General features: G+C 33.6%; 1 protein-coding gene across 6 annotated transcripts in view; it reads right to left on the reverse strand.

Moving 5' to 3' along the window:
- LOC143199943 (multidrug resistance-associated protein 1) overlaps nt 1-12,752 on the reverse strand; it is a 71,409-nt gene that overhangs the window by 56,044 nt on the left and 2,613 nt on the right. For all 6 annotated transcript variants that reach the window (XM_076410143.1, XM_076410141.1, XM_076410139.1 and 3 more), the window contains exon 3: nt 7,637-7,900. In XM_076410143.1, the coding sequence (XP_076266258.1) occupies nt 7,637-7,900 (264 nt within the window). The remainder of the gene's footprint in view (nt 1-7,636; nt 7,901-12,752) is intronic.

The following is a 12,752-nucleotide window of genomic DNA, read 5'->3' on the forward strand; positions in this document are numbered from 1 at the left end:
TTATGTTTGGAAATTGGAACATTTAAACAACAGGTAATCTACAACCTACCAGAAAAAAAGTTTTCCCACAGGTCTTGGTGAGCGCAAATTTCAGATCTCACCTCCATTGCACATGTTAAGATATTACATCAGGAAAATACAGGTTGAGGAAAAAAGACCAAACATGTTGTCATTTATAGTAACTGTTTCTGTTGCTGGGTATCGGCAGTAGTAGCAGATCCCAGAAAAAAGTAGAGGCAATAACCCTTTTAGTTCATCATCGTTGAAAGTACCTAATACCTACACATCCGTTTGGATTTGTTAACAAGCATTCGACGATTGACCAGGCGAATAGAATAACAGATGTCACTTAAAATGCCTATGAAGGTAAACCTCGACCTTATTCATAAGCTACAGAAAATTAAATTACCGAAACAATACACCACACTAATGAAATCTTACATTACAGCCAAAATATTTAGAATCAAAGTCGAGGAAGCCTACTCTACAATAAAAGAAGCTAAAGCAGGTGTACCACAAGGAGTGTATTGGGGCCAATTATTTACCTACTCTACACATATGATATACCACAAATGTAAAATATTACGGAGGTTACATTTGCTGATTACACTGTGATTCTTGCTGTCGGAGACAACAGCGAAGAAGCCACAAGACAATTATAGCATGCAAATGTTAATATAAACAATTTGATCCAATCTTGGAATGTGCAGTCCACGTATAATCATGTCACACAAGCACCAATAACAATAAATTACAATATAATTCCATGTAGCAACAATGCTAAGTATCTATAAATGAAAGAACTGGGGTTAAACTATAGGAAAATGTATTGATTAATTGGAAGAAATTCACAATTATCAATACATAATAAATTGCTATTATATAGGCAAGTATTGAAACCTATATGGGCATATGGAATTCAATTATGGGGATGCTCCACGAAAACTAATATCAATACGATACAAGTTTTCCAGAACAAAATCCTGAGAAGTATTGTAGGTACACCAGGATACTACAGGACTGATTACTTACACCTAGATCTTCAGATAGGGACTGTCATACATAAAATCAAGATAAATGCAAGGAGGCATGAGGGACTCCATTCTCATATTGATATCGAAGTAATAAAACTCTTGGATAACACCAGAACAGGACGCGGACTCAAAAGAATCAAACCATTTGATCTTGTATAGCGTAGTAGTGTATTGAGGTGCATTTAATAGAAAAACAGTAGTGTTAATATATAAACATTACTACAGCAGAGACTAAGATAGGGCCTATGGGTCCCCTAGATATATATCTAGATTACAGTTATTGCAAAGACAAACTGTAGGTTAGTCGACAACGACTAGCAGCAATGTAATAATTAAATTTAAAAATAAATAAATAAAATAATTACGGAGAGTGAAAAGTACATCATGTACGGTAATAATGTGCGATAGAGATAGTGGTCGAAGCCAGGAGAGACTTCGCAAACTGTTGGAAAACCCACAACCATAAAAAAAATTAACTCCGCTCTCTACTGCAAACAACTAATGTAAGTGAAGAAGGTGATTTCGACCAAAATTGATTAACAGGAAAGGCGATATCTCCAATGACGACAAAGCTAGACCACACACGTCCTTAGTGACTCGGCTTTCAGGCAGATTATATCGGAAGTTTTATACGTTGACCGTATAGCCCGGATCTTGTCCCATTCCGATCGTTGCAAATCTCTCTTAATTGTATAAAGCTGTCACCAAAAGAGGTTTGTGAAAATCACTTAGTTCAGTTTTTCGGCCAGAAATCTCAGAACTGACGAAATTATGGATGTATAAAAAATAAATAAAAGGTCATCGATCAAAACAATACATAGATAATTGATCACTGTTTAAAATGTATATGAAGGGGAATCAAATATAAACGGTAATTTTACTTTTTTTATATTTTAAGTCTCCTTTTACCAACTAGGGGTTTATCTGGACTGGGCCTACAGTTTAACATGAGCTCCGAACCACGGCGAGTGACCAACTTATAAATCATCTCAGAAGACATCCGGTCTTACCCAGCCTGGTTACTGGCGTAACTGGGATCATTTTCCTTGTCGGATTTTGCACTCTTGCCTAAGGACAATCACAAACAAAAAGTATATTCAGGCCCAGTAGAATTCGAATCCGCGACTATCGTAACAGTAGGAGGACCGTCCTGTCACCCTTACCACTGCGCCAATTTTACTATTTAACTTAGCACGGAATTCCAATCTAGAGTATTCGATGCTCTACTGCTCTTTGGTTTATGAGGAGGGGGAAACCGGTGTGAGCGCGAGGTACCTTCGTCTGTTGTACAACGCATCATCATAAAGTTTTTAACCAACGAAGGAGCTAAACCATCGGAAATTTTCGCCCGTTTGAAGGCACATTTTGGAGATGCTACACTGTCTCGAGTGTATACGTGGATTAGAGAATCCAGGGATGGGCGAGAACGTGTCGAAAATGAGTCATGAAGTCATGACTGACGAGAGAACTTATTGAAGGTGATCGCCGGTTAAAGATTGAAGAACTCTCATCAGAATTGGGCATCAGCTATGGAAGTGTTCAATCCATCATCACTAATCAACTTGGCTTTAGAAAAATTAGTGCTCGCTAGGTTCGACAAGAGGAATTTTTTTTAGGCATATTGTCACTTGTGATAAAACATGGATTCATCATTAAACTATCACACTATCACAAGAGTGACGAGGAAAGGATGAAGGCTACCCAGTCAAAGCCAAAACATGTCCATCAGCCGGTAAAGTGCTTTCAACTGTTTTCTTTGACTCAAGGGGAGTTTTACTCATTGATTTTCTTCACGATCAACGAACAGTGAATGCGATTTAATATTCTGTGTCGTTAGAGTCGACAAAAATCGATAAAATACTCATTCGAGACGTCATCATCCTTCATAACAACGCCAGAACACACATCGCAGTTTTCACAAGGAATAAATTGGAAGACATGCGCTGGAAACCCTTGAGCACCTTATAGCCCTGACTTGTCACCCTGTGATTATTTTTTGTTTGCACCCTTGAAAGAATCACTTGAAAAAATTTGAAAGCAATGAAGAAGTAGAGAAGTATGTACATAATTGGCTCACAACTCGCCCTCAATTTTTTTATGAAGCAATATTAAAGCTTTCAAATCGGTGACAAAAGTGTGTAGAGCACGGAGATGACTACATTGAAAGATGCTAAATATCTAGTTGGTGTATACTATTGATCAATAAATTTATGTAGATATCTATCTCTGTGAATAACTCAATATAACAAATTCAAAATAATAAACGCAATGGCAATTAACAGTTTTACAAAGAAAACATAATTAATTCAATAAATTATAGGCCAATAAATCGAAAAATATACTTATCCCTAAATTCCAATAAATAAAGATAATAAGTAACGTTAAACTCAATAGTACCTAAACATACATTTCAACGTTTATTATTTTGATCATATATAAACCATCACCATGTTAAAGGATAACATATCTCCAAGGTGCTCGTTTATCATTGCCATCTGGTTATATACTATTCTGCTACAGTGAGTCATAATTCCTATAATTCTCAGTTCGGTTAATATATACAACCACAAGTAGGCTGGTTAATATTAAAAAAATAAGTTCGATAAGAACAGTTATTTACCTAACCGCATAACACATTAATTATACGGATCGATACCCGAATGTGAATTACCTCTAGAAAAAAATAGAATAAAAAGAATAACAACATGACCGACAATAAAATATGTTTAACAAAAAAAATGAACCGACTTCAAAAAATAAATAAGGAACTCACCAGAAACTTAAAAATAATCAAACTTAGATTTTTAACACTATCAATTTTCATTCAATCATTTTCATATTGCATCACGTTAGACAAAAAGCAAAACACATTAGAACCAAAATAAAACAACTATACTGGTTAGTCGGAAGATACTCTCAACTTGATCTAAAATCAAAGAGGTTGATCTATAATACAATTATAAAGCCAATTTGGACCTATAGGGTGCAAATATGGGGTTGAACTAAAAATTCAAATCAGTTAGTCATACAACGCTGTCAAGACAAGGTTCTTCGATTGCACGATAGCCTGGAAATAAAATGGATTTGCGAAGTTGTGCAGGATTTCGCCTTGAAACACGAAAGAAGATTACTAAATCATACTAACGTGGAAGTAATACAACTGCTGGACAGCGCGCAGGATGTTAGGAGATTGAAACGAACAAAACCATACGAACTTGTGTGAACATTTAGTGTGTATTATTAGTGTAAACTATAGCTATAAGTTAATAATTAATAAATAATTATAATTTTATAACTGAGGAATACATATTGATGTATTTTCTCGCGCTCGTCTTGCTTGTTAATTAATCCAAGCACATAGGAAAAGTAGTAATAAATTAATTGTAATAATAATAATAATTAAGATTGTACTAAGCGTATCTAATAAAGATGTTATAAAAAAAAATTCATATTTCAAAGAACAATCGCAAAATACTAAAATATAGAATAGTAACTTAAACGGGCACAACTGCAACCATATTCTGTGGATTTTAACCACTAGAGGACTAGAGGTCTAAAAGCAAGAACTGGCAATTTTTTCCCTACCTTCGATTGTAAATGCGGGTTTTATTTGTTTATATTTTCTTAATATTTTTTTTTCTTAATACACATACAAAGACAAGTAGGTACCATTCAAGGAAATTATGAATCGTACCGAATATCTCTGGTACATAGAATTCCAATTGATCGTTCGATAATTTGAGCTTTTAAATGTTGTGTCGTTTATGTTGTATTGCTTGTGTATGTGGAAATCTTATTATAGTTCAAATTTATGTGCACAGATATGTGTATAATTTTTCAGAATATACATAGCACTTGATTGAAATGTGTGGGGAGAAAAAGAATTGTAGCGCCCTTGAGGCATGTCGAATTTAACATCGTGGAATGACGGTCTACAAAATACCCAGAAATATCATCCCAGATGTTGAACACGGGCGGGGTGCCAGCAGCGCCAACTAGTATACGATAACGAATATCTGGCAACCCCGAGACGTTTATCTGGGAGATTATTGAAGGGTACCTTTTTATTCATTCAGTGACTGACCATAGTTCAGTTTAGACGTGCCACCATCGACTGCCCATGCTTCGCTTACAAGTTAATCCAGCGCCGATTCCGTTTATCTATTTGTAATTTCACTTTTTTTATATAACTTCAATAAATAACGGTCACATAACGTAAACACCACTGTTTCATTTCGTCTTACCTCCATTCCCCGAGACATATAACCAACCCTAAAGAATACTAACTCATTCGCAGATATGGCAAATGCATTAGCAGTGATTAAATACAGTTATATCAAGAAATATGTATATAGGTATTAACAGAACAAACTAAGGAGAAATACAATGATATCAAAATGACAAGGAAACACTGTATCGAAGGAAACAAAAACTAATCGTAAAATGTAAATATGCTCTCTAATGAAAGTAAAATATATTACATAGATATACAACAATTAGATATATTAGACCTCCCATGGATACCAATATATAAAAAACGCGGGTAGAATTCATAGGTGGCGTGGAAAAAAGTTCAATGGAAATATAATAAAACACAATTCTAACCTACATTAATTGTAGTTTATAAGTTCTTCGATAAAATATGCATTAGATTAAAATAAGTTAAAATAAATTATATTTTATAACAGTATTTTTGTTTCATTATTTAATTTAAATTGGAATTTTGTTGTGTGTAAAAGATAAAATGAACTAAAAATCACAGTTGATGCGGCAACATTGCGACGCTTTAACGTCATCGATTCAGATGACGTGAATTCACTATTTTATTGGACGGACTATCCGTCTCTTTATTTTATGCAGGCAATCGGAACAATGATTAAAAAACATTTCAAGCGGATTGATAAACATGGATAGTATTTCACGCAGGAAAGCGATACGAGATACTAGCATCCCACGCACTTTGTTATTTATGTATGTTTAAAGTCAGACAAAATAAAATTCAAATTTCCATCCCGATCCAGGCTGTCGCTGTCGAAATATACATAAAACAAAAGTAACTACGGACGAAAAATACAATTATAATCAAACGATTTCAATAAAACATAGCAACCATCGACGAAAATTGAAATTAACAAGCAACATGTAAAACTGTATTATTTTAGCATACTATTTTAAAAATTGTTCTGCACAAAACGAAAATAAAAACACACGGGAAGCGGTGTTGTCGCTTCTACTTTTTTGTAGGATCTGACACCCCAGCAGCAGAAATAAGTGTTGCCATTCATGCAACACGTTTGGTCCTTTTTCCTTCTTTTGTGTGGGCCAATATGACCAGCTAGTACCAAATGGTATTTTGCTGATGTTGCTTTAAGTTTAAGAAATTTGGTGTTATGCTTTTTTGGATTAGAACACTTGGAGTAGTGCAAGTTGTCTCTGAAAGACGTACGTATACCAGTCCTGTGCTCTATAGCGGCAGACTGGCCGAACCAGCATTTTATAAAGGGTTGCGTTCAGATACAGTGATATTAGAATGACCTGACAAGGAAACACAGCGACAAAGGAAACAAGAACTGAAAATAAAAAAGTAAATATGCTCTCTAATGAAAATAAAATACCATAGATACCATAGGTGGTTTGGAAAAGAATTAAATGTAAATATTATAAAACAACTCTAACCTACAAACTATTGTGCTGCATAATTAATTATATGTTAAATCCTTCGATAATAGATGCATTGGATGTATTATAATATTAAAATAAATTATATTTTATAAAATGTATAATGTATTGCCTATTTTGCGGTTTGTAAATTCATTTTAATACCAGACAATATTTTCCTTCTAATTTTATTTCAGTTAAAAAATCACATAGATATATATATATATATATATATATAATGTTAAAATAAATTATATTGTATAACATTTTTGTTCATTATTTTATTTACATTAGAATGTTGTTGTATATCAAAGCTAAAATAAACTAAAATTGGTAAAATATCACCGTTAAATACGGCAATGTTGCACCGTTTTGACATCATAAATTGAGATGACGTAAGTTCAGTGCTACTTTGGATAGACTATTTGTTTTTTTCACTATAATGAAACATATTTTATAAATCGAATATTTTATTAGGTTTGTATCAAAAGTTCTTGGCATTATTTTAGTACTTAACAGACAATGAAATTTGTATAAATAAACTAACCAACACTTTAATTTTCGATTAATCTAAGAGTCCAAGAAAATTACAAGAATTGGCAACGTGGCAAAATAAAATTTTAGGGCTCGTGAATTTCAAACAGACACGTTACCGGTATTTCGTCAAATTCGCACCGAATCGACGAGGGAAAAAAGTAGCTCGGATTGACGACAATGACAATCAATCGCAGGACGCGTTGTGAAATTTTAAAACCAAATTTTTCGGGTACCGAGGTCGCCGGTTCCGTCCCGCGCTCGTTGCCTCAGCATCCTTGAGTGCTCACGGCAACTGCGATGTCACACGATAAGGAGAAAAAAAACTATGCCACGGAAAACAAACGGAATCCGTACCCGGTTTGTTTCGTCGATCGAAACCCGGCGATTCCGACTCGGAGAGAACTTACCTTGGTTTTGGGATACTTGGTGATGGTGGGCGGGCGATCGGCGAAACAGTTGAGGAGGAACATGAGTATGACCAGGGGGTAGTAGATGAGATAGCTGACGTAGGAGTAGTAGGATTCGGGACCGTCGGCCTTCCGCGCGTTGAGTATCTCGGACCTGAACTGAGCTGCTCCGAATAAGGACAGCAGGAACCAGAATAGAAACAGGAGTCCGGACGAGCGCAGGCCATATTTCCTGTTGTACACCAGCAGGGCGGCCGACAGCAACTGTAAACAAAAAAAAAAACGTTTAAAAGTAAATAAATCCGCCACCGAGTTGATTTAACCAGATAACCGGAAAAAGTAGAACATAATCTATCTAACAGGTCAATTGAAAAATCCATATGTTTTTTAGTTAGCTCTAACGCTCAAAAGATGCGTGTATAAATTTGACAGTTGTAGGATCATTAGTTTGAGAATTATAGCATTTTAAGTGAAGCAACTTTTGTTATTGTGAAAAAAATTGATAAAAAGGAATTTAGCGTGTTAATAAAATATTGCTTCTTGAAGGGAAAAATACAGTTGAAACAAAAATTTGGCTTGGTATCGAGTTTCCGCACACTGCTCTAGGAAAATCAACCATCAAGGATTGGTAGGTTAAATTTAGAGATGGTGAAATGAGAATCGAAGACGGTGAACGCAGTGGACGTCCAAAAGAGGTTCTTACCGACGAAAGCATTTAAAAAATCCACAAAATGATTTTGAATGACCATAAATTAAAATTGAATGAAATAGCAAACACTGTAAAGATATTAACTGAACGTGTACATTATATCATTCATGGATATTTGGGTATGAGAAAGCTTTGTGCAAAGTGGGTGCTGCGCGAGCTCACTTTTGACCAAAAACAACGACGAGTTGATGATTTGGAGCAGTGTTTCAAGATGATCAAGCGTAATAAACCCGAGTTTTTGCGTCGATATGTGACAATGGATGAAACATGGTTCCATCATTTCACTCCGAAGTCCAATCGACAGTCATCCGAGTGGACTGCACACGATGAACCCGCTCCAAAGCGTGGGAAAATGCAACAGTCGGCTGGCAAGGTTATGGCGTCTGTATTTTGGGATGCGCATGAAATAATTTTCATGGACTACCTTGAAAAAGGAAGGACCATCAACAGCGACTATTACATAGCATTGTTAGACCGTTTGAAGGACGAAATCGCCGAAAAACGGCCGCATTTAAACAACAATAAAGAGCTGCTTCACCAAGACAATGCACCGTGTCACAAGTCAGTGAAAACGATGGCAAAAATCCATGAATTGGGCTTCTAATTGCTTCCTCATCCACCGTATCCTCCAGATCTGGCTCCCAGAGACTATTTCCTGTTCTGAGATCTCAAAAGAATGCTCCCTGGGAAGAAATTTTCGTTTAATGAAGAGGTGATCGCCGAAACTGGAACCGATTTTGAAGCAAAGGACCCATCGTACTGTAAAAATGGTATCGAAAAGTTGGAGGGTCGCTATAATCAGTGTATCACCCTTGAAGAGAATTATGTTGAATAAAAAAAAACTAATTTTGCCAAAAAAAAGTATTTTACTATGGTAGGCCGCGGACTTTTCAATTGACCTGTTATATATTAATCGGCTTAGCGATAATTTTGCCTCCTTTTTTGAAGAATACGAAGACATCTCGAGGCGTGCAATTTGGCACGGTTAAAGCTTATATCGAGGAAGAATTTTTAGGCCTAATATTGTTGGGTAATATGCGCAACAAGTAAATATATTGCAATAAAACGAAAAACGCCTAAATCAAGTAACCAAGAATAGCCGTCAGATCGATGACACAAAATACATAACAAAACCTAGCGGGTAACCGTGTGGATTAGGGATGCAGCAAAAATATCGATATTTTTTTGCTCGATATAACTGGTCCTTAATGGACTCAGTCAACTTTGGTACTTAATTTTAGAGTAGTAGTATTACTACTCTTTAAGAAATTTAGAAATAATATATTTTGTTAAGCTAGCGTTTCCCTATTTTTATTTTTTCTTAAAAATATCGATATATTTTTTGTAAAATATCGATATTTTTCATAAAATATAATAGTAAATGTATTTTTTAAATGCATAAAGTGTTAATTTTTGCATGAAGAGTTGAAATGTATGTTGCAAAGAACATAACGTAGAAAACATGCATAGAATTTTAATTCCTCATTTATTGGTGATTTGAAATGAAAGCCATAGAAGGCAAACTAAAGATGAGTTATCTGCAAAGGCCAGATAGAAGAGCAAAGTAAATAAGCAAAGAACAATGCAATTTCATTTTTAAAAAAATTTTTAATATGCATTTCCAAATTCTAAAAAATAAATTACCTAATTGTCTTCGTTATTATTTTAATTTACATGCCAAAGTTAAATATCAATTTCAAAATTGTTTACAAAAAATACAAACATGTATTACTTTATTTCTTATTCCATACTTATGTTTATAACATTAAACTAATGAAAGATCATGTATACTCATATTTGGCGTAGTAATTTATCTTATTAATACTTAGTTGATTATTGAAACTTAATGTAACTGTAATTAAATGCAATCTAAAAAAGGATAATGAGTGTGAGTTCTTGAAATAGTTTGCATTACATTTTTAATATGTTTTAATATACAGACATTTATTATTTTAATCAATATTATGTATAAATACATTACTTATTATATATTAGTGTGTATAAAAATGAATTTTTAATATTTGAATATTTCTCTTGGTGGCGCCATAACTTGAGAACAACTTTAACGAGTATTTAAACTTCGCATGTTTTAATAGTTTAACAAATATCGTCTAACAGCTAATATGAGCACAAAACATAGAAATATAAAATGTGAACTTCACAGGGCACACCTGTGAACCTCACACGACCGTCTTTGTGACTGGTTATATTTGTTTTTTTTTGTGTATAATTTTAAGCAGCAAGGTTTATTCTTTGCATTACACACCAACTAGATGATTATGGACCCAAATGTGATATTCCACATTTAACCAAGATCCAATTCCTAATTTTAATTTTAATATCAAGTTTTTCATTAAAATCTATATCAATTATTGAATGGAAATATCATTTTCCTTAACCAATTGAAAAGGAAATTATGGCTACAAGCTAAATATTGGAATCAGCTGTTGCTCAGCCATATTAGTATCTTCAAAAATAATTATGTTTATAAATCTTAAGTACAAATATATTTTTCTCCGCTCAAAAAAGAAAACTATCAATTATCTATTTCCGCGCTAGAAAACAAAACCAATAGTATTGTACATCAAAAAGCATTGTTTTTGAAATATTTTTTACATAATTTATCGAACAGTTCAAAATAAATATTCATAGCTCAGATAAGACAACGTCTATGAGGTCGGCTAGTAATAAATAAATACAGCTAAAGTCGGTAAGGTTAGTAAAGTTATTATCTCAGGAGAGGTTACTAATTATAAAAATAATGATACGTAATCTGTATTTTTTTGCTACTTAACTCGTTATCATAAAGTAATTTATATAAGGTTTATCAATGGGGACGAGACGATGTTGGCAGTCTGTGTCTGCGGTCATGCTTTGGCAGCATATATTTAACCTGTTGTGTATTATTCAGTCTTTGATGCCAAATCACCGTGGCAATTTACGCGATTGAGCAGCACGTCCAAATGATAAAACTTTATTATGAAACATGAGTGTTCTTCAATATCTGTTATTTTTTCATAAAACCAATAAATAGTCATAAAAAATCCGCCCACAACACTATTGCAAACGCTATCACTTGACTGTTTCAATCGCGCCACTGTTCTGTTAATTATTACCGCTCTATTAAGTTTTAAACGAAGTGAGCATGTTCAATGTAAACCAATGGGAATTTCACAAGGACCAATTTTCGTGTCGCCTAATACCCACCTGTGGGCCGCCCTAAGTAAACTAGTATCGGTCTTTCTATCTACGTATTACGTATTTAATACAAGATAAATCATTACGTATCTTAAAATATGTATAAAGACGAAAGAGATTCGTGGAGTAGATACTATATGCAACAAAAACCAAAGTTTTTTGCTATTTCTGGTGCCCCCTAAGACCTGATGTCCCAAACAATTGCTTAATTTCCCCTGTAGTGAATATCACTACCGTGCAGGAAAGTAGGAAAACCCAAGATAGCTCATTCTTTCAAGCACAAAAACTTTTTCGTAGATTTTCATCGAACGGTGAGTGTGTTCACAGAGCATTCCAGTTTCCTCTTTTTAATTTCATTCCATTCTTGTTATTCCATTTATACATTTCTAATTCTTTTTTTTCTTTATTTATTTATTTATCCTTTTACCTTTAACTATTTTATTTTCCTCTATTTTATTATTTATTCGTATCTTAAGATAATAACGTTTTACGGTTATAACTAAAAATTATAAACAACTATTTATAAGTCAGAAACTAATACCAAATTGGCCAAAGCATAATTATGAATTATTGATAATTTGAAGTTTATATAAACGCCACTGAGAGTAATTCCTGCCAGGATACATTACCCCACATTTATCTCCAATAATATAACCAGATAACCAATAAAAAGAATAGAACAAGAATAAACCATAAAAAAAGAATAAACTATATTGCCATCCTTTTCTAATGGCGGTACATTCTTTTCGAGATCAAGTCAAAACAACAATAAAATCTAGGATATTTAGATATTGTGTTACATTAATAATTACATAGTAATAATAATTAAATTGTTGTGTTATTCATGGTGGTTTAACATACATTGGTTTTAAAATATGGAAGAACTAGGGTAAGTGTAGAATGTAAGGTTATGTTTTTAAAAGTTATAAAATTCAAACAGCATCAATTTCATTATAGTGCGAATGTTAGCTGCCAAATTTATTAACAAAATATAAAACTATTAACGACACCCTAACAATCTAATGACAAGGAAAATGTAATGCATTATTAACTTAACAGTTAGATGTACCATAATATTAAAATAAATTATATTTGATAATATTTTTGTTCAATTATTTTACTTACATTAGAATTTTGTTATATGTCAAAGCCAAACTGAAAAAGAAGTTGGTGCGGCAACATTGCGACCTTTTGATGTCAAATTTAAAT

Source organism: Rhynchophorus ferrugineus, unplaced genomic scaffold (genome assembly GCF_030347505.1).
Source record: "Rhynchophorus ferrugineus isolate W39M unplaced genomic scaffold, kcgeb_rfMv2 rfM7, whole genome shotgun sequence".
In the NCBI taxonomy this organism is placed as follows: Eukaryota; Metazoa; Arthropoda; class Insecta; order Coleoptera; family Curculionidae; genus Rhynchophorus; species Rhynchophorus ferrugineus.